Source organism: Convolutriloba macropyga, chromosome 1 (assembly GCF_964194025.1).
Source record: "Convolutriloba macropyga chromosome 1, txConMacr16.3, whole genome shotgun sequence".
Lineage (NCBI taxonomy): Eukaryota > Metazoa > Xenacoelomorpha > Acoela > Convolutidae > Convolutriloba > Convolutriloba macropyga.
Window position 1 is genome coordinate 77,577,585 of NC_134468.1, and position 23,261 is coordinate 77,600,845.

Genomic DNA, 23,261 nt, shown 5'->3' on the forward strand with positions numbered 1-23,261 from the left:
CCGAAACGACAAAGTAAAAATGACAGTTAAAGACAATATTAAAAAATTCAATTAATTTCTTCAAGAAAGAAGTGTCGAGGCCGTTAAAACGATAATCTATATCTTTCAAGATTTCAATATATTCAATTGTGCTTTTTTTGAACGCTAATATTGTGATATGAGAACTGTCAATAATGTGATAATGTGACTAGAAAACGTGAAAAACTGGCAAATACCTAAAAACAAAAAAAACTGAAATCTAGTAGTATCAAAGCCAGAAAACAATAACTTCAGGCTCGAAACCGCAACCGAGAATTAAACTTAATTCAGTAGAGTGAAGAAGCCATATTTATTTGCTGACACTAAGCTACAAGTTGACCAAATTAAGAAAAAAATAGAGGAAAAGTTCATTAAGCCATTATTTCTTTAAAACTCAATTATTTTTAAAAGTCGAAACGATCATAATCTTTGAAATAAAAAAGTGAATGCATTAGCTTGTAGCTGCTTAGGAAGCTAATTGGACCTATCACTCCTGAGCTTTAATTTGACATGTTCTGTTCTTTATTATTAAAAAAAAGTTCTTTTTTCAAAAAAAAGACCGACTGATTACAATTCGAATTTTTTTTGTAACAGTCCAAGATTGGCCTAAAACTAGCCCTGCTAATGCTTTTTGTCCGTTAGGAACAGTTGATTTTCGAATCTTGTAAGACATAGATAATTTGTTAGGTGAAAACTCACAAAAAATTTCTGCATTTTTGATAATCAACGAGTAAAGTTAGCAAAAAACGGCAAAGTTTTAATTACAGAGCACTCTCAGCGGAAGTTGAAGTAGGAATAGCCCACTCTGAGTCTACAAAGATTGTATTAGTGTTGTTTGGGGGATACGGCCCTCAAATTTAATCAAAGTGGACTAAAGTAGCTTATTTCGTGCTGTTTTTGATGAAAAGACTGAATTTTGAAATATTTATCCAGAGTTTTTGACCAAAAAAATTATATCAGAATAATCAGCAAAACTTGTTTGTATATCAGAATAATCAGCAAAAATGAAATCAACGACACTATTCTTTAAAATTTTAACAATAGCAAAATTGACAAAAAAAATAGGCAAAAATTTCGGAAAATATGAATAAAAGCATCGTGAATTCACTCTACTTTTCTCAGAAGTTTAAACCTCGATAACTCCCTGTAGAAAACGAAAATCAAAAAAGTCTTTTTAATCCCATATTCTACGCTGGACGAGCTTTCTAATGATACCAGTCTCAACTCTCTACGATGAATATATCGATCGGCGAAAATTGACGGAACAAAAAAAACCGATTTGAGTATATATTTCCTCCCGCCTCAAGAGGGGTCGGAACAAATAGTAATAAAAACTTGGATCTAGTCTTTTTCGGCAGTGACATTTTTAACCCCCGGTAAAAGTTTGTGTCGTTGTTTTGTGTAGTACTTTTTATGTAAAAATAACATCTGCCCAGGGGGCAATATTATTTTGCGCCTACTGAGCTAGGAGCTCCGTAATATGAGCACAATACCGAAAATTACTTAATTTTCAATATCGAGTTTTAATATTATTGGTTAAAACAACTCCTAGTGTTTTAAACGTTTTTATAGCATTTGACTTGCCTTCCACTTTTCGAATCATAAATATTTGGTCTTGATTCTTTATTTGCGAGCAAGTTTTCATTTCAACTTAATTATTTTGATTGTTGTTTTGACTGGACCCTATCAGTCAAGCTCCTGATCATTATACTCTGAAATTAATTTTATGTAACCCGTTAAAGAGATATACTTTTAGATGCCCTGAGCGAGATCAGCCGTGACACAGAAACCTTCAGAAGCTTCTGCGCTCTGAGGAACGCTCTTCATGCACTCATTCTGTGTGCAAAGCGCCGAGCATCTCTGCTAGCCGACAACCGAAACTTCGAAAACAAAGTGAACAAAATATTCGTCGAGATCAAAACCTGTCTCAGTCAAATCCAAGACCCCATCAGGATAGTTGAGGTCATGGAGAATCTGTTCTCTCTGATTTTTCTGCAGTACTCGGAGATGCCACATTTGTATCCAAAACGACGTGATCATCTGGACGAATTTCTTCACATGTCAGGTAGTCTCAATTACGTGTTATCGTATAATCCCGTTTTGACGGTAATCCTTAAGTCATGGAAATCAAGCAGCATTGAATATGATTTCAAAAAAGTACCTGACTTTTTAACCTAAGTACCTAAACCTGGCTTTTTGTATTTAGGAGGAAAACACGGAAATTAATGTTTCAAAAAGTACTATTCTAAAGTACGACAGATAATTAAATGAAATTGATGTATATCATTTTGACGGAAGATTTATTATTTGTTTTTTGTTTCAGGTATTTTGTAAACTATTTAGTTATATACTGAATTTATTTGGTTCAAAAAATATTCATACAAAGCCTCCAAAGCCTCCAATTTTTATCATGTAAGAAATATGATAAAGTTTTGTACGATGAAAAATTTTTAATCAGACGTACAATACCTTACACGATAAAAAAAATTCAGCGATCTTTGCGGTCAAATATCAAACTGTATGGAAATTATCAAGAACTAATTTTAGATTAGTTTAGTCTATTATAGAAGTTTCAAACGCTGTATTACACGTGTACGTTAACCTATTGTTCCGACCTACTTGTGGGGAGGAACTATAGACTCAATTGGTTTTTTTGTTCAGTCAATTTTGGCCGATTGATAAGTTCATCGTTGAGAATTGAGACTGGTAACATTAGAAATCCCGTGCCGCCTAGAAAATGGAATTAAAAAGATTTTTTTATTTTCGTGTTTTACGGAGAATTATCTAGGCTTAAAATTGTGAATAGCAGTTGGAATTCCGTTGTTTTTGTTCACATTTTCCGTCTTATTTTTTAAACCAAATCTTCGCCAATTTTGCTACAAATTGTTGAAACTGTTCACAACAATGTTATTGGTTTTACTTTTAAATATAGAGGGGGTTTGTTGATGGATTTTATCAGAGTATTTTGTTTAATTTTTTAAAATTTTTTTTCGAATTTGGGACTTTTTTAATCAAAAATTGGCTTCAAATACGCTTTTTTTACCCCACTTTGTTCTAGTATTGTGGTAAAGACCTAACCTCTGCTGTCACAATCTTTTAACACTCCCAAAAAGTCTAATTCGTATAGGAGTCTTCTAGAAATAAATTTTGATTTTTCGAAAAATTAACTCAATATTTATTCAAAATTCATCATTTATTTTTGTTTTTTTTAATGTTTCTTTTGCTAATTGATCTATTTTGCAAACATATGGCTTAAGTTTTTAATTGTTTATGTTATACGGGCAGCAGAATCAGGGCAAGGTTTGGACAAATCTTGGATTCTTTCAATCAGTTATTATTCGGTTTATATGGGGTGGTTTGTTTCAAAATCATTTCCCAATTTTCTTTTTTTCATGATATATTTACTGAAGAGAATGATATGAAATCAAGGAGAGATCCTATTATTGATAGATCCTATTTACAGCAATGTGAGGCCAATTGAAGTTCTTTTTTGTCTTCAGAAAAAGCTCATAGTTTTGACAATATGCTTTCGTAAACTTTAAATAATTTTTTTGTTTTGCCTTCATATTTCATTCTTTGGCGGGTTCATGATTGCGTCCCATTGATCAACAACCCAACTGGGACCTCTAGGAGGTATAGGTAATCTATACTATGCTTTCCGTTATTATCTAATGCCTCTTATGTTTTTAAACAAATTTCGTATAAGAAAATGCCATTGAAATTTGGAAGTTTCAAATTTTTCGGATTTCATCTGTCCAAGTGTAGCTTAGTCTCAATATATAGAGGCTAAAACTTGTTTCCAGTAAAGTTAAAATTACTCTCATTCTGGTTTTATTTTTAACTAATGGTTTCTTGGCTTTCTTACGGCAAAATTTCATTAAAAATTTGTTAATTTGGCATGTTTTCCTGTTTTTGAGGTTCTTATTTGTTCGTTTTCAAATAATAACATTAAGCTCCGATTGGCAATAGAAGAATTGGCAACGCAAAAGAACAGTTTTCATGAATTGTTCACAAAACTTCTTGCATTTTTTTCCTCTTTTTGTGGTTGTTTTTGCTGTCGTACCGATTATTCCTGGCAAAAAATCCGAATTGTTTCTATGTTTAAATTAATCTATTTACTGATTCTGGATAATAGCTGGCGTTGTGAATAACTTTCATTTATTTCTTTTGAAGAAAATACGTGTTCTTTCCAATGATTGTTCTCAATGTCGTCTACGAGTAACGTAGTCTCATTATTGACGGCGGTCATCAATTTTCTGTTGATCGAAACTTCATTTATGCTGTTGGTTAGGTTTTGACTGACGTCTTTACAGCTTTGAAGGGAGTTTTCATAAGGATTATGTGATTTACTGTTGGTACTGGTCAATAGTTTTGGTTCTTTTTGTTGTCTTTCTTAAAGAACGCTTTAAAAGAAGATGCGTTTCAAATCAAAGGAAAACCAAGCAAAAATTTTACTCCCTCTTTGTCATTTTAAGGTTTGTAATGGTTTTCAATGTCTTTACTTTTAATGGCTTCCGCACTTTGGTTTTGATGTTTTGTGAAGCTTTTTCCGTATTTGATGTTGTTGTATACTTTTGATTTGATCTCGCTAATTACAAGCACAACTGGCTTCCCGAGTGGTTGCAAGCTAATCTGGTTTTGTTATAGTTTATAGTTTGTTTAAGTCCTTGGAATTTTTTAAAGAATATCATTGGAGTTTTGAGCTTCGTCAATTTTGTAGATTTGTTCTTTTTGTCTTTTTTTAGCTTGGTCTCTGTAACGACAGGTTTCATCTCCTTTCTAGTGATCGAAGATGCAATCTTTTAATGGATTTGTTTTTAATTAATGGCTTTCTAGCTTTGGTACTACGGATTTTCGTAAGCATGTGATTTTTGGATATTTGCTCTTTTCTGAGTTATTTTTGTTTTCTTGCAACTTTATCACATTAGTGGGAAGGTCCAATTGGCGATGGAAAGATGTGCAATTAAAGATGTTGATTGTTTTCTTTGAGTAGACTATGGTTTCAACGGTTGCGACACCGCTTTTTTATTTTAATTGGTTATTGCCGTCTTTTTTGTAGTCGAATGACATATTACGGCTGATAGCAGGTCTCAATTGCTTCCTTTGAGGTAGAAATTAACCTTCTTAATGAGCCGAGTTAGTAGGTATTGGTTTAAATCTGTTTGAATTTGATTGGATTCAAAAATAGAATCGCAGCTTCGAAATTTGCCCTTTTCGCTATTCTTTGACCCGTTACTGAATACCATTATTGACAGGTCTCATCTCTTATCTAATGAAGTGAAAATTCATTTGTTTAGGTTAAGTTGTTCTGATTCTGTCTACTTTTGTTGTAAGTTTTTTCAAAAGTTTAGAATTGTGTTTTGGTCGTAATTATTGTTTGAATTTTATGTTTGTCTTGTCCAGTGCTCTCATAAATGGCAAAGATCATCGGCCCTCTAATCCTGCATTATTTTTTCACTTAGCTGTATGTAAAACACTATGTGAGTTTTTGAAACTTTTCTATCTCTTCCTCATTTGGTAGACAATTAAATCAAAACGTGGATGAGCGGGGTCGGAACATTGTGTGCAAATGCACATTACGGAGCCTTCTTGTTGTTGTGATTTTTGGATTGTATTTGGTTGGGGCACATTACAGTTTGTTATATGATATTATTTGATTACAAAGGTTGATCAATGGAGGGCCGTTTGAAATATTGGAGTGTGAATGTTGAATGTGATTTTTGAGGTCTCATTATTTAATATTAGTAATAGTTTTTCTTGATTTAAACCCCAAATTTGAGACTAAATGAATGTGACTAGTAAGGTTACACGACAGAGAATGTATGGAAAGGTTTGGCATTGAAAATTTGGATCGAAAAAGATTGTAGGGAATGGTTTGGCGTTGAAAATTTGGGTCGTTCCCATTGTAGCACCCTCAACTTAGTGGTCAGATAACCTATACTCCATCCCACCCATAATTGTAAGTATACCATTGTGGGAGTGCTATAATTTTATGGGGCTATAATGGGACAGACCCAAAAAATCAAACTAAAAGAGATATGAGCTCTGCAGATAATCTAAACTTGAACTCTATAAATTGGGTCGGGATTGGTTTGGCGGAATAAACGGTTACGTACCATTTACAATTACTTAGTATTTATTCAGAAAGAAGAAAGCCCTCTAGCTATGTTAGTTCCTCCAATCACAAGTTGTTGTTCTTACCTAAGTGGGGAGATCAAAAGCAAATTATAGTAGGCCTACTTCTTGTGAAGAAATGAAACGGACTGCTGATATTTGATTAATTAAACTGCTAATCTGTTGTGTTGATGACTAAAATCATGATAGACAAGTTACTTGTCAATTCAATTTATTTCACTGAAAAAAAAACGAAGGAAACTAATTTATCCATCATCAGGTTATAGATTACATAATAACGAAGCGATTAGCTTATAGATTACATAGTAGCATTTACGCAGTAACTAATACTTAATTACTGTCGGAAACTGTGACCCTTGAAAATAAGTTTGATCATCTATTTTTTTTGTATCTATACAGGTGGTGGAGGCGTTGGTGGCATTAACGAATCAGTTGGGATAGATGAATCATTTAACATGCGTGTCATTCACGAAGTTGAACATGAGCGGCGTGTTACCCACTCTCAATCTGTGTCAACTACTGCAACTGGAGCGAATAACAGGCCTGGAGCTATCAATACTGAGGACTCATTCGTCGCCAATGAGCCATCATCTTGTTAGTCTTTTTAAAAATGCGGTCCTTCTTCATGACATAGTACAATCTTTTATATCTAAGTTTTCTGCCTCGTCTAAATCAGATATCTACATCATGGTGAAGACTAAGTTCTTAGCGATTAAGTTTGGCTCAATAACAGCGGAATTATTTTAAAATCAGAGCAAACCTTTCTTATTCACGATCATCGTTAAAAAGAGAATAGAAACATCTGTCAGCCTCATTATTGAACAAATGATTTCTTGCCAATTCAAAAAAATGCTTGTATTTCACTCAATCTCCGTTCTTGAACATAAGTAACAGTACAACTTTGTCACAACACCAGAGTTTCAATTTTTGAATTTATTTTTGATAATATAGAAGTAATATTAAAAGGGTCGAGACATTCCTTTTGCAAAAAAAGTAAACAATTGAAATTTGAAGCCGTGGAAACAATTTTGAGCAATGCTACTTTCTATTACAATTTAGATATTGTAAGTGATCGCGGAATTCATTTGACTGAATGATCCAGGAAATTGCTCCAACGTTTTTCCGTCAACAGAACTTAATTGTCACTAAAACATGAGGAACAGGTAAAAAAAACCCAAAAATTCGAGTATTTTTCAAAAAATTGGTGTATGAACAAAAAGATAGCCTCCAAAGCAAATAACTCAGTGGAGTAACAAGTGATGCATTAGATTTATGAGATATGCCAATATTAAGAAAGCGAGTCAAGGCGAACAGCGAAATCAAAAAACAACAACAAATATTAATTACATCAAAAACTTTATGACCTTTAAAAACAAAACTTAATAACAACGTCAAGATAGAGATAAAACTGAAATTAAACAAAATATATTGTAATTCACCAGAAAAGATATGGGACCAGATTATAATAAGGCTTGGTTACAATAAGACAACAAAGAACAAAAACAGTAAAGTTGAAAAATTCGCTTATTGTTTTTTAAAAAAGAATTAATTTCAAAGTAAGGAAAACCATTAGAAATCAACTAAAAAGTCCTATTGGTTCACAATAACCAATGCTTTTATAGAAGGGAATTAAGAGATGTCTTTATTCAATTTTTTATGCCGTTAAAGAACAACAAATAGACAACAATTAAAAAATCAATTAAAACTTGCCAGAAAACACTTTTGGAGCCGTAAAGCCATACTTGGCCCTCAAAATTTATTCGATTGCACCGTCTTTGAAAACCGATAATGTTTTATGCGACCTCTCATTAATGAAACTAGGTAACAAGTAGACAAATGAGAAAAAAAGGCAAATTTAATTAATACTTGTTTTTTTTCCGAAATCAAAAAACAACAACAAATATTAATTACATCGAAAACTTTATGACCTTTAAAAACAAAACTTAATAACAACGTCAAGATAGAGATAAAACTGAAATTAAACAAAATATATTGTAATTCATCAGAAAAGATATGGGACGAGATTATAATAAGGCTTGGTTACAATCAGACAACAAAGAACAAAAACAGTAAAGTTGAAAAATTCGCTTATTGTTTTTTAAAAAAGAATTAATTTCAAAGTAAGGAAAACCATTAGAAATCAACTAAAAAGTCCTATTGGTTCACAATAACCAATGCTTTTATAGAAGGGAATTAAGAGATGTCTTTATTCAATTTTTTATGCCGTTAAAGAACAACAAATAGACAACAATTAAAAAATCAATTAAAACTTGCCAGAAAACACTTTTGGAGCCGTAAAGCCATACTTGGCCCTCAAAATTTATTCGATTGCACCGTATTTGAAAACCGATAATGTTTTATGCGACCTCTCATTAATGAAACTAGGTAACAAGTAGACAAATGAGAAAAAAAGGCAAATTTAAGTAATACTTGTTTTTTTTCCGAAAAAAAAATTATCAAAGAAATGAAAGCCATTAATTACATAATGAAATAATTAAATAGGTTCGTTTATTCTTCCAAAGGAAGCCCTTGAGATATGCAATTATCCAGAGTATGTCTTACGTCTACCAAAAGAACGTCAAATATGACAAGAATAATTTACTTTTTTTTGAGAAAAACCCGTGTCGAAGCCCGTAAGTTTATAATGAATTCTTTAAAAACAGATTTTGTGACACCATTCCTTTTTGATACCTTCCATTGGCAGCAAAAATGTCATTTTTGGTCTGTAATTAACGAGACTAGGTGACAAACAGGAATAAAAAGAACAAAATTGCGAAGTTGAAAAGTTTTTTTATTTTGGAAACCAATTGTTTTCAAAGTCATGAAAGCCATCAATTATCTTATAATATCAGAGTATCGGCTTATTTATTCCATGTTAAGCCAAAGAATCTGGGTCATTGTTCAGGAAATTTCATACGACTAGAAAGACAAAGTAAAAAAGACAGTTAAAGACAATTAAAAAGTTCAATTGTTTTTTTCGAGAAAGTGGTGTCGAGGCCGTAAAAAACCATAATCGTTATTGTTAAGGATTTTAATATTATCAATTTCGCTTTATTTTGAACGCCAATAATGTCATATATGAACTGTCATTTACGTGATAATGTGACAAATTTAGAAAACGTGAAGAATTCGCAAATACTTAAAAATAAAAAAGTGTATCAAAGCCAGAAAACCATAACTTAAGGCATAAAACCGCAATAAAGATCGAATTTTAGTTCTGCTTATTTTGATTGCTGACACTAAGCTACAGGTTGAACAAATCAATAGAAAAATGGAGGCAAAGTTCAATCAGCCATTTTTTATTTAAAAATCAAATATTTTTACTAATGACCATAAGTTTCCAAGCAATAAATTAGATAAGTTAATTCGGAGCTAATTAGGAAGCAAATTATATCTATCACTAGTGAGCTTTGGTTTCAAATGTTCTGTTTTTTAATTAATACTAAAAAGGTCGAATTTTTAAAATAAAAATCACCGACTGATTACAATCGGAATTATTTTTTGGTTTGGAACAGTACGAGATTGGTCAAGAATTAGCCCTGCTAATGCTGTTCGTCCATTAAGAACACTAAATTTTTCGAATGTCATTTATATATGGATAATTTGTTAGTTTAAAAATCAAAAATAAATGCTGCTTTTTTGATGATCAACGAATAAAAGTAAGCAAAAAATGGCAAAGTTTTAATTACAGAGCACTCGCAACGGAATTTGAATTAGAAATAGCCCCCTCTTGAGTGTACAAAGATTGTGTTAGTGGTGTTTGGGTGTGCACTTCCTGCAAATTTAATCAAAGTAAACTAAAGAAACTTATTTCGTGCTGTAAAGTTTTGTGAAATATTTAGCCAGAATTTTTGACAAAAAATTCAAAAAAAAAACAGCCGACAATATTTTTATCATTAAAAATAAAATCGATAACACTTTCTTAAAAAACTGAACAAATTTTAGCGAAATTAGCGAAATTTTCCGGGAAATGTGAATAAAATCAACGTAATTCACTTTTTTTCTCAAAAGTTTAAACCTCGATAACTCCCCGTAAAAACGAAAATCAAAAAATCTTTTTAATTACATCTTCTACGCTTGACAAGCTTTCTAATGATATCAGTCTCAACTCTCTACGATGAATATATCGATCGGCCAGAATTGTCTGAACGAAAAAACCCATTTGAGTAAATAGTCCCCCCACAAGAGGGGTCGGAACAACAAGAAGGAGGTTGAGTTATGGCGACTAGAAAGCCAATGAGACCTATATTATTGCGATAAGTTGACATGACTGCACAAACAACAGGTAATACCGCCAGAACTCAAGTATTATCTAGATTTTGACAAAATGGATCTCATTTCAATAAAAACGATCTGTTTTCAAGTGAAGTCACTAAAAATCACACGAAAAATCAAAAACCTTCTGTCTCTCTGAGAAAAAGTTGTGAAAGTCATGAAAAACAGTTGTTAAATTTTGAAAAACATTGAAGAGATTTATTTAGGCCTCATTGATCAGTCAATACAAAAAAAATAATCCTTCTGTTCTTCGTACAAGACAAAAAGAAGAATGATAGATACTATCAGTTATCAACTTTCCAAAAGCCGCTAGCTTTTTTAAAATTTAATATTTCAAAGTCAAAATCATCAATTATAAATTGAAACCATTCAACGGATTTTAAAACTCCCCTTAGATTACTCAGAAGATCAGCTTTTGTTGAGATCACGTGAGAAGACAACAGTAAAGAGGGATAAAAATCAGAACCTCTAATGCCAGGCACATAAAATCCTTAACGACACACTGGAAACACATTATAGGTTCACTTATTGTTCCGACCCCTCTCTGAGGGGGGAGGAACTATATACTCAAATATTTTTTTTGTTCAGACAATTTTGGCCGATCGATATAATAATCGTAGAGTTGTGAGTGGTATCATTAGAAAGCCCGTCCAGCGTAGAATAGGGAATTAAAAAGATTTTTTTCAATTTTTGCTTTTTATAGGGTGTTATCGAGGTTTAAAGTTTTGTGAATATTAGACTTAATTCAGCTGTTTTTTTTCGTTGACCAATTTTGACCAAACTTTCGTCCATATTGCTAAATTATGTTAAAATTGTTAATTATAGTGTAATTGGTTTTATCTCTTAAGATAGAGGAGGGCTGCTGAAGAGTTTTTTGGCGAGAATTTAGGCTAAATTTTTCAAAATTCAGACTTTTTTGTCGAAAAAATGACTTTTTTTAGCCCACATGCTCTAAATTTGATGGAAGTACACACCTTTAAACTGGGGCAATATTCTTCCTAATCTCAAAAAATCTGGGCTGATCGCAACATCTGGGCTGATCTTGATCTCACCATGAATACTTATGATAAAATTTTTTAAGATTTTAATGGGGCGCGACCTTTTTTTCAAGAAATTTCCGCTATATTTTTATGTAAATTACGGACAAGAATTTTAATACAAGGCTCAATCAATGACAGATACTGTTACAATAAACGAGACCCAACGAGATTATTTTATGGTTTCACAATTAGAATCACGGTTTTTATGGCTCTGACCAATTGTTTTCAAAAAAAAATTTTGGTCTTCTTGCGTTTTCAGTTGTTTTTGAGAAGGCGTAAAAGAACCTAGACACGTTTTAAATTGATATCTAATGTCTGTTAAGACTTTGAATATATATATATATATATATATATATATATATTTGAGGAAATATCGGTGAATTTTTTAACTTTGCCACTAGTTTTTCTTATTTATGAGCTTAATCTCAGTAAAACAGGCGGAAACAGACTTCCTGTGATGTGTAAATTAATGTCGGTAAAGATTGTATATCCAACTAATGGTTTCTTTATTTTGGTACTACGCCTTTTCAATTTTTCTTTTATATTTTTTTATCATAATTGCATATTTTATGAGTTTATTTTGTTTCCTTGTCGAAATTCACAATATTGACAAGTCCAATTAACAAAAAGCATTGTAGAAAAAATGCACGACGTTGGAAAAAGGCGTATCGGGTTATGTTAATTGTTTTTGTTGAATAGTTTATGCTTTTTGGGCTGAGACACAGTTATCTCGCAAAACTTTGTGGGTTTTTGATTTTGCCTAAGTTTGTCTTTGTTTTCGTTGTTGCACGCCATATACACGATAGCGATAGATATTAATTGCTTCCCTAAGACGTATAACTCAACCGAGTTAAATATTTCAGTTTATAGCTGTTTGTTTTAACGAATCTTAAATTAAATTTAAAAAAAAAAAGATTTGTTTCATCTGTCTCCTTTTTGCTTTTATTTTCGTCACCATGTAACTCTACCACACTCATTAGGATTCTCAATTATTTTTGCTGACTGAAACATTAATTCTGCGCTCGATTGTGCGTTGTGACTGATTGCTTCGACCATATAGTTTCATAAAAAAAATTCGAGATTTCCATAATGTTCAATTTTTGGGTTTCTTTTTGTTGTCATGTCTTAAGTAGTCTTTTCATAAGGAAGACTCGTTGATTTTAAGATGAACGGAAGGCGATAATTTACAGTTCTTGCAGGTAACATCTTATAATTGCAGCGCCTTAAACAGTGTCATGTTGTAAAATTCTTTGAAGTTTTGGCTTCTTTATGAATTTGTTTTTTTTTTCGTGGGCTCATGACTTATTCTCAATATTAACAGGTCCAACGGGCACCCTGAGGTGTTGAAATTTATTGGGTCGCTCTTTTTTGTAAGCCTGAGTCTCGTGACTTTCGAAAATATCTGTTTTCAAAAATAATTTTGGTTTCTGAGCTTTGTCTTTTTTAAAGTTTTGCGGTCGATTTGTAGCTCAGTCTCTGTAGACACAGGTCACAACCCGTTTCCAGTGAGCTATAATTTATAATGCTTTTAGCTTCAAAATATTGTTTTTTGGCTATGTTACTTTTGTTACTACGAGATTTCATAAAATGTTAGATTTTTATTTATTTATACATTTCAAAGGATTGTAACAAAAACAGTTGGTCCCATTGGCTTTGAAATTTTGCGCCAACGCTATTGCATAATGGCATGTCTCAATGGCTTCCTATCTAGATAAAAATGAAGATTTTAGTGGTTTCAGTTGATGTCTTATGACAATAATAACTGTGAAATTAATTGAGCGACCCAATAAAAATGAGCGATCCAAAAACTTAACAGCCGAAATTAAGCACCGTTAGAACGCTTGTATCACCTTCAGTAACTTTCGTAAAAAAGTTTTGTGAAATCATTGTGAAAACAGTTTCATGTTCATTCTCCAATATAAAATTTTTGTCGAAGACTATTTTCTCACTCCGCTTAAAATAGTTTGAGAAAATTTCCATCTTTTAAACTACTTTTCTGGTCTCCTTCACTACTCATGTTTGACTAAAGCCACTGCTCCGATTTGACTTCACATTGATATTAAATAGATTAATAATATTTCTTCGGATTTGAAAACTGAAAAGTTTTGAGTTTGGCTGTAGAAAAAAAGTTGGTCTACAATATAGTTCAGGACATTTTCTTCGGAAATTTGGAACAAAAACGATGAACAAAGTTTATCTGATGCAACAAATTGGCATAGAAAAATTGCGTTACAGCATTAATTCATTTTTTATTATGTATGTCTGCCGTCAACGCAGACTAACAGTGTTCCCATTCACACGTAGTTCAGACTATCAAAAAATACTGTTGAGCAACTTAAATTTGATAGATACAATCGTTTTCACCGAAAACGATATAGTTCGATGCAAAAGCATATATTATCATTTCAAGATTGCATAAGATTTTTGTTAAACCATGAAGTATAACAAAATGGGGATCGTAACATCGTTTTAGAAGAACAAAAACAGACTAACTTCATTTGATAGAGAGAAATTCTCAGCTTTTTTCACGGCAATAACTCTAAAAATTTCGAGGAAAGCTTAAGTTTGTACTTGCTTTTATGTCTTGTCATTAGCTTCTCTTTTACGTACAGTGGGATGTCTTGCCTTCAGTTGACACGTTTTGGGTCCCAATGAGACTGATATAAAAACTACTGCTTTCTGATATAAAATTTCTGAAAAACTCCTTTATCGATGTCTATAATTTTGTTTCTGTCTGTTTGGACCAATTGTGTTACTGTGTATTGTGAACACCCTTAGCATTCACATACCTATATGGTCAGCCGACATTTGGTCTTGTTGGTAAAGTTTCCTGAGGAGCTGATGGGCACTCGAGAAATTGGATAGGAATTTTTGAAAGGAATTTTTACGTGCACATTTTAATATGCCGAAAGTCTGCAGTGCCAGAAGTTAAAATGCCAGAAGTTCCTATATACTTAGCCAGAAAATAGACTTCCATGAGCTGTCATCATTTAAAAACGTTTATTATTTAACATTTCTTGTTTTAAGCGCGGTTCCGTGACACTGCAGAAGTAACTTTGAAATTCTAACTTAATATCTCGAATAGCTTCAAGCTTCTCGATAAACGCCAGAAGTTCTCAGTGACTTCAAGCAGAAAGACTGAAATCAATTTTAGGCCGCACTTATGTGCCACGATTGACAGAGCGAGAGGCTTCTAAATTCGTGGCCAACACTTACTTTGTCCATTCAATGTTGCATTTGTTACGTCAGCATGTGAAACTCATTACGAAAAAAAGCTCTTCCTCTCTCAGTGCAGATACTTCCCGTCGGAGACGCGAGGAAGAATTGGACAATGTTCTAGAAGAATCGGCCGTGCGATTTATGGTGGTGACCACCAAAAAAGTTGATGACAGACTGCCTCACTTATGGGGCGAACTTCTCTGCAAATATCCAGGTTTGGACTTGTTACACATTATAATACATTAAAATGCTAGATTTTATTTTGTACAATCACGTGAAGATAAAAGTTTACCACAAAAACCTACAAAATTTTATTCATTTTTATAGAAGTGAAGGAGAAAACTCAGATTTTCTTGTGGATGATTGCTTAGCAAAACAACCAATTTAAAAAAAATAAAATAACCGGCATTGCAAAAGCAATGATGAGAAGAAACATTAGAATTAGTTGCAAGGAACGACTCTTTTCCGAGAAATTTTTTTTTTGAATCTACAAAATGACAGTTATTCAGATACTAGATGCTGACTGTCAACAATTGTTCATTAAATTATGACTACTAAGACTCGAAAGGGACTATTGGATTTCTACAGGATCTTTCTGACTTAAGCATATAATTCTGCGACTTAAACCTTCACTTCTTTCTTCTCGGGCATTGACTTCGTTCTCGAACTGGGGGAATTGCATTAACACTCAAAAAGCCATCTTGCGAAGTGACATATACATTGCTACTTTTTGCCTCACTACTACAACCGCTCCTCTTGCCCTATTTCCCCTTCAAAATTATGTGTAATTTTTTAAAAATTTTGTCGGTAGCCACAGTAAGTTATGTGCGTCTGATTTTTTTTGTTTCTGCAGTCTTTATATGCTTGTTGTCATTGGTGTATTTTGATTCTTTTTTATGAGTCTTCAAGAAGTTTCCAGCTTTCATATTTTGTTTTGAAACATTTGCTGCTGCGAATAGTGAAGAGTTCATTTAAAACGTTGAGAACGTAAGTTTGACAATATTTTAAAAAAATTTGCGAGAATAATTTTAGCCAAAAATCGTTAAGTTTCTTCTAACAATTTCTTTGCTATAAGGACTATTTTTTGAATAATTGGTAGAATTTTGGGATGTTTTTGGTTCTTCAAGATTCATTAAATGTTATGACTTTTAGCGCATTGCAATGGGACAAAAAATGACATTTTCTTTTATAATTTTAGAGGAAAAAGTTACCCGCCACCGCGAAACACTCATTTCAGTAACTAATAGGAAACAAATTGTTTTTCAAAATAATGTTTTTGTTTAGCTCAATGTGTCCTTTAAATATGTTACAATCCATTTTTCTTCCAAGTTCGTACTACTCCTGAAATTAAATTATACTGCAGCCAGAAAACGAGTTATGGGTCACTCTGTGTGCGGACCAAACACTCCCAAATTGCAAAATATTCCCAGACAAAATAGTCCCAGAAAAAATAGTCCAGTAACAGCAGACAAAACAATCCTAGACAAAATAGTCCCGAACAAATTTTGTAAATATAATTGTAAAATGAAACAAAAAACTATTGTAAAATTTATCAAGAAACAATTAACAAAAAAAATATTCTATGAGTTAAGTTTCTGAATGTATTGTTTATAATTGATATGAATTAAGATTAACCTAAAAACTTGTTTCAAAAGGCATATTTTGGTAAAAACTATGGTGTAATCAGCTTAATATTTGTTCAATCAAATGAGTAGAGTAATATAAGGAGTTTCTTTGTTAATTGGTGTGCATATGTTTAAATCCATATTTATTTCGAACTTTTTTGTCTGTGACTGTATTGTCTGGGAATTTTTTGCTATTCGAGACTGTTTTTTCCAGGACTATTTTGTCCGGGACTGTTTTGTCTGTTCACCTGGTCACTCTGATGCGTTTTAGTGATGCATTTGAATCTTTCAACTCATCATTCAATTCTTTCTCAAGTTTTGTTGACAGTTTTTGGGCTGTCAGTTCCATTTATTGGCTTGAAAACTGATATTTTGGTATACATTATGTGCAATTGTTCTTCATTTTCAGTTGGACTGTTTAATGTAGTTTTGTCCATGAAAATCAACAATTTGTAGCGCAATAACTTGACAAATAGTAAACAAACAAAGTGGTTTAACTATTTTTTAAATTACTAATTTGCACATGTGTTTGCAGTGCCCGAAGTTTCTATATACTTAGCCAGAGGTTGACTTTCGTTGTTTTAAAATATGCACGTTTCGTGTTTGAAGCAAGGTTAAGTGACTCTCCTTAAGCCACTTCGAAATTCTGGCTTAGCATCTCCAACCGCTTCTCGGTTCTCGATAAACGGCAGAAGTTCTCAGTGACTTTAAGCAGTGACTTGAATCAGAGCAAGCAACCTATAGTTCTGTTTATGCGGAGAAAACCAGATTGATTTTTTTTCAACCTAGAAACGTCAAACCTTTTTTACGACTCATAATATGCTTAATGAGCACAAATGATGTCTGAAGAGCACAAATCAGGCTGTTTTTTGGTTTAATTGTGTATATGCGGAAGTCAAATTTGGTGAGATAATTAATGGATAAGCAAAAATTGAATTTTAATATTTGCTTAACAAAAGTTAAAGAGGAAAACGTTTGAATAAATTGCGGTTACTGGGAGTAGTTTGAGCTTATTATTATATTTTATTATATTCTGAATATTTTGTAGAACAAATTTAATCGATTGGTGAAAAAAAAATTATCGTAGAGTCTGTTGGTGCTTGAAACGTACGTATAAAGCGAGAAAAGTTTCAGAGAGTTTGAGACAAGAGATTGGAAAATTTTGGGTTTTAATGTACCTCAAATTTTTCTTAACAAATATATTCTCTTTTTGAGATCTTTGCAAAAATACCGCACAGTGAAATATTTTCGAAACAAATTTTAGTTAGAGTTTTTTCAATCGACTTGGAGCATTTATGTCGAAACCAGCTGGAATTTTTGTTAATTTAGAAAGACTAGACATTCGGGACATTGGAGACGTGGGAGGGGAGGGGGGAACTGATGGGGTGAATGAGCCTCCGTGTTGCGTGAAGCAGATGATGGGAGATCCAATATCACTTCTCTTCAAATGTCTCTGGAGGAAAGATTTCGAAATGGCCCGATTTATCCAAAAGAGGTTTGTCTTTAATTAGTCATGTAATAGAACGCAAACCAACAAATATATTCACAACTCAAAATTTTTGCGACGTCTCATTAATTCTGTTGAGTAAAATGTGTTATCAATGCCAAAAGCATCAATTTGCACTTAAAGTCATGAGAAAATAGATGTCTAGGGCATAAACTATAATGATAGAAATTTGAGTCATCAAAGTTTTTTTAGAGATCTGTTTTGGCAGTCTTTGCAAATTTATACTAGTTTCCTCATTAAAGTCTAATTGAAAAAAGATCAATTAAAAGAAAGCCCCTCCCCTGAAAGGGTTGTCGGTCAACTCGGGGGCAGCAAGTCAACTCCATATTCTCCTATGTATACTCCTATGTATAAAGTCTAACTAAAATGCCATAATTAGTCGTCTTGGTTGTTATATAAATTTCTGAAGGACTGAAAATTACTATTGATGTTTGGATTGACTGTACCGTTCCGAAATGAACACTATCAAATGTTTTATCAGGTTGATGTAATTTTGTACTTTTTTGTTGCGAAAAGATTCATACGTTTTGCTTGTATTTGCCAACGGTGACACCTTATATTTGCCAACGGTGACACCTTATATACCAGAAGGAAACAGATGATATATGAATAGTACTTTCTGTTTGCTGTCACTATTCTATAATTTAATTTTTTTGACAAAATTGACCAAATTCTGCAACCCGTGAACTGATTATTTCCATAGGTACGAGATCACTCAAAGTGAGATGGAATCGTTAATCAGTCTGGAGGGCGACTTTGAGGAACTGCGCAAGGAGGTGACAGACCATCATGGAACTAAAGAGGCACCTGCCATGGACATCTTCAGAGGAACTGCCAATCAGCGTCACGAAGACGATGACAGTGATGGTTTCAGAAGACGGCGAAGGGGAGGAGCCATCACAATTCTGGACGACGATGAAGACCAAAACGAGGAACCAGGTATGAAGGTTGAATTTCAAATGGATAAATAAAGATCGACGATATGTCCTCCATTTTGCATCATGCTTCATCTCAATATTCGGTAGACATAAATTACTACAAGAAATGAAAATGCAGCAGCTGCCACAAGATAGCACAGAAGCTAAATGACAACAGGAGGCTACAAGAACTATAAGAACTGCATGAAACTACAAGACCTAAATGGATTACTATTAACTACAAGAGCTCATAGAAACGAAAACAAAAATGAATACCTAATCTTAGAATGCAGGTAATTGTCCCACTGAAACAAAAATACAATGTCGTCCATTCATATAAATCCAAATGTAAAATCATATAAATCCATCCAATAAATTGTGTCGAACAAGACTCATATTATACCGTTGATCTCGTTTTAGATGTCTTTCGCTGACGAATTTTTTTCCATATATTTTTCCATAAATACTGTAAGCTCTGTTCGGAATCAAAAAATATGATCTTGTCGTTTGAAACGGCGTAAAACGTTGCTATAAACTCACTAGTTGTTAAAATAGTAGTGTCTCTTAAACGATATTTTTTTGCAGATTCCGAATCTTTCCTGAAGCGAATCGAGATCCGTGCCCGAAGTGGCATCTCAAACATGAACATCCCGCAGCTCCTGGAGCAGTTCTTCCACAAACACCCCCTCCCCAACTTCGCCTCCCTCCTCTCCTCCGAGGCACAGTCTGAGTTCTTCAAACTGATCCTTGAGCACAACTATGCTGAAATGCTGTTCAAGTTTGACATTGCCTGTTCCTGTCCAATGCACGTTACCCTTCTTCGCACTGTTATTGAAGAGAATTTTGGACTGGTCAGCTCCTATCTTGAAGTTAGTATTTTTTATCGGTTATTATGTTTTGTACGTTTCTCTCAGATATTTAGAAATGTATTCATATATAAATAAATAAGCGGGGATCAAAAATTATATGATGTATATCAAAATTGGAGAATGAAAATCCCTAGAAAATGAGAAAAAGGGAAGTAGATTATTAATTGCTCTCAAAAGAAGTTTGAGGCAATTATTTTAAACGTGTGTGTCTTTTTACGACTCCAAGAGGAGTATTGGAGAGGTGTTTTTGATCCATTTTTTGGAGTGAATTTTGAAGCAGGAAATGAAACGCGTGAAAAATTCTGGACTGGTTTGTGTGTTGAACAAAGTTGCAGAATGGAGAAAAAGAGAGTGGTTTTGTGAAAAAAATTAGAAAGCGAGCAAAATTTTTTGTTCATGTGCGGCCCTTGAAGCAGTTTTTTTTAAAAGTTTTTTGCTGAGATGTTTTTTTATGTTATTGTATTATTTTTAGGCTTGTTTTGATAGCGATTTGAAGGTTTCTGGTTTTAAAAATGAGTTTTATGCTAATTTGGAGATTTTTCAGTTTATTGTTGATTTTTAGGCGAATTTTAGCGATTTCTTGTCTTTTGTTTATTTCGATGCCGAAGGTGGGATTTGAAAAGACCTTTTTTAAAAAGAAATTTTCAGATCGCAAGTGTAAAAAGTTTTGTGAATAAAACATTGTTGTTTTTGAGAAATCTGACTAAAAATTTCAAATTTTTTAAATCTTTTTCAAAATATTCTGCAGTTTTGTTTTTCTTCGTTCTAAGACAATTTTCTTAGCCTATTTTGGCTTGACTATTGTTTTGTGGGCAATACAATACTTTTATTTGCTTAAAAGAACTTTTCTTTGCCTTTATATGCCGCTGTATTATAAAAAATCAATATTCTTTTCTTGTTTTTTTACCTCAAGTTGTTTTGAAGTGCTTATCTTTTCATGAATTGACTTCATTTTTTGAACTCCCATGAGTAATTTTAGTAGGTTGTTTTGAGGTATTAGTTTTTCTTGACAGAGAGGGCTATTTTTCGTTTAAAGTTTTTGCTTGACTGTTTTCGCGCTTTTATATATCCCGCTACAACGAATCAGACCCTTGCACTTGGCGTCTCTTGTGTGGCTGCAATAACTGTAGAGACTTGAAGAAACTCATCTTTACGTAAACAACAATAAATTTTGAACAACTCAATAACCGGGTTTTATGCAAACCCGTGGATCACTTTATCCTAAATCCTTTATTATTATTATTATTATTATTATTTTTGTTATTATTATTATTTTTCTTTGCGCGATCCAAACTGATCTTATTCAGAAACTAAGTTTCTTGCTGAAACGAAAGTGTCACGCCCCTATTTCGTCCCTCATAGTCACGTGATGATTTTCCTTTAAATATCCAAAAATAAGTGCTATAATTTAGTTCATATTCAGATAGATCTCAGGGCCATTTATAGCCAGTATTTCCATCTAGGCCTGTAACCCCTAATTTGTTTATGTTTATTAAAAACAACAGCAGATTGACAGTTTACTGATAAACATATTAAGTGCCTAAAAGCCTCAATTTTTACCTTTTTGAGTTCCCTGACGGTGAAATCGCATAATTGGTAAATAACCTCATGAGAGATTGTACTTGGTGAAGTAATTATTCTGATAAAGTAGGTGCCAATACGGAGACGTACAAAAGCCCGAAATTGGCCAACTTGTAGATCAGTAAATAATTGCGAAGGTCCAATACAGCTCAAGGTACAGCCCTGCGGAACGACGATCACCAGAACACCGGAGAACCAGGCTGATAATTAGTTGATCAATATCTCTTAAAACTTGATAGAACTTGAAAACTTCTTATCAATAATTGTTGATTAATTCTTGCTGATATAATTAAAGATTGAACGGGAAAAGTCTTTATAAAATACTAAGTTAAATCAGGCTTCCTTAGAGTTAAATTGAGAACGAGTAAAGCTTTGAAATACGAGGCAAATTAGTGGATATATCACGCATCTGAACCGCTCAATAAAAGGCTATTACTAGCTAATTTTATTCAAAATATATCCGCTAAAAATCGCACTGTGAAACATCTAAATAAGTCCTTGTAAAATGACAGTTATTCACATTAATTACCTCAAATATTAACCTCAATAACTCCACGAGAAAGACACTAAAAGTGAGTGCGTAACAGAAAGCGATTGTTAGATAAAGTATATCAAGGAAAACTTTATCTATACAGAACGTGAGTTAAAATACCCCGCCTGTTTTTCGAGAGCAATTTATGCGACGTTTGTTGCGTCGTTTTTTGCTCTAATGCTGTAATTAATTAAAATTTCAATTATTAGTGACCGCGATTATTATTTCGAGAAAGGAAGATTTCAATTTACATATTCCCATACCCTCTTTGAAAAATTATAGACATAGAACAATTGTCTTCTTTCAGAAATAAGGGATTGCGTGCTTCTCGTGAGAAATTGTATGAGAAATGTTGATGCGGGGTTCGTCTTTGTTATCAGAACCAATTGTGTTTTTAAGGTTCAATCTTGGGACTATTGGTATTAACCTTGGGACTGTTAGGCGCAATCCTGGCCTTATTCTATATTTCTATATTATTTCAAACTTTGTTTTGTTGCTTTCCCATTTTTAATTTTAGATTATAAACGTCAATATTTGGTTGTATTGTGACTTTAAAAAGAATTAACTAAAATCAGCTAAAAAGTGACATACCTTCAAGAACTTAATGATCAGCATTAGCATTCTCGGGGCTCTTGAAACTAACCTTGACATTCAAGGGGTTTCGGTTTCACATGCTGCAACTTGAAGGCTGCTCTGGTATAAGAATCTAAAACTGTTTTCAGTTGCAGTTGGTATTATCTGGCGTCTTTGTTTGGTCCGGTAAAAACACTGGTGACACGCTTTAGTTTCAAGGTTCCTTGGGTTTTTCCTCTTCTCCATCAGCCAACGTGTAACGACATTGGTAATGTATATAGCTTCCTATGCGTTAGAATGCAAAGTTTTAGTCGCTGTGTAGTGTTCATTTTTTATTTTCAAGAATCGAGTAGAAAAATTAGAACGAAGATCAACTATTTTGAATGAATGTCTTTTTGCTGTCGGAACAGCGTTTTGGTGTCTTTAACTCTTTTAAAAGTCGTGGCAGGAAAAATCAATAAGTGTCTCATGGGACAGTTTTTCTCGATATATGAATACCCAACCGAGGGTGAGAATCATCATTTATCAATCATCAAAAAAACTTTTGAAATAGTTTTTTTGAGAAAAAAAAGTGTGGTAGACTAGGAATCAAGCAGAGAAACAGCAAAAATTAAAAAAAAAATACTTCTTTTTATTGATAGCTTTGAAAATTTAATGTTTGTTTTTCTACGGAAGTAAGAAAAGTTTTTAAGTTTTTGATTGTTTACGCATTCTTTAAGAACTCTAAAGAAACCCTCAAAAATTGTTCAGTGAATTTAAATTTTACTTCTGAAACCACAATGTTTTGTTAAGTTTCTGTTTGTTTTGATGATTAGCATGAATTTTTATAATATACTAGTCATCATACAACTGAAATATTTGTATATTTTTGTTTTTTGTGCAATTATTTATACCTATTTATTTTTTATTGGATAAGATTGCTTTGCAGTGCATTTTGTTTACAAAAATGGTTTAATATAATCCTATTCAG

General features: G+C 32.9%; 1 protein-coding gene across 2 annotated transcripts in view; it reads left to right on the forward strand.

The window, feature by feature from the left end:
* LOC142342925 (uncharacterized) overlaps positions 1–23,261 on the forward strand; it is a 243,881-nt gene that overhangs the window by 36,365 nt on the left and 184,255 nt on the right. For both annotated transcript variants that reach the window (XM_075394607.1, XM_075394614.1), the window contains 6 exons: positions 1,775–2,083; positions 6,553–6,747; positions 14,623–14,901; positions 17,642–17,807; positions 18,523–18,758; positions 19,322–19,605. In XM_075394607.1, coding sequence (XP_075250722.1) covers positions 1,775–2,083; positions 6,553–6,747; positions 14,623–14,901; positions 17,642–17,807; positions 18,523–18,758; positions 19,322–19,605 — 1,469 coding nt within the window. The remainder of the gene's footprint in view (positions 1–1,774; positions 2,084–6,552; positions 6,748–14,622; positions 14,902–17,641; positions 17,808–18,522; positions 18,759–19,321; positions 19,606–23,261) is intronic.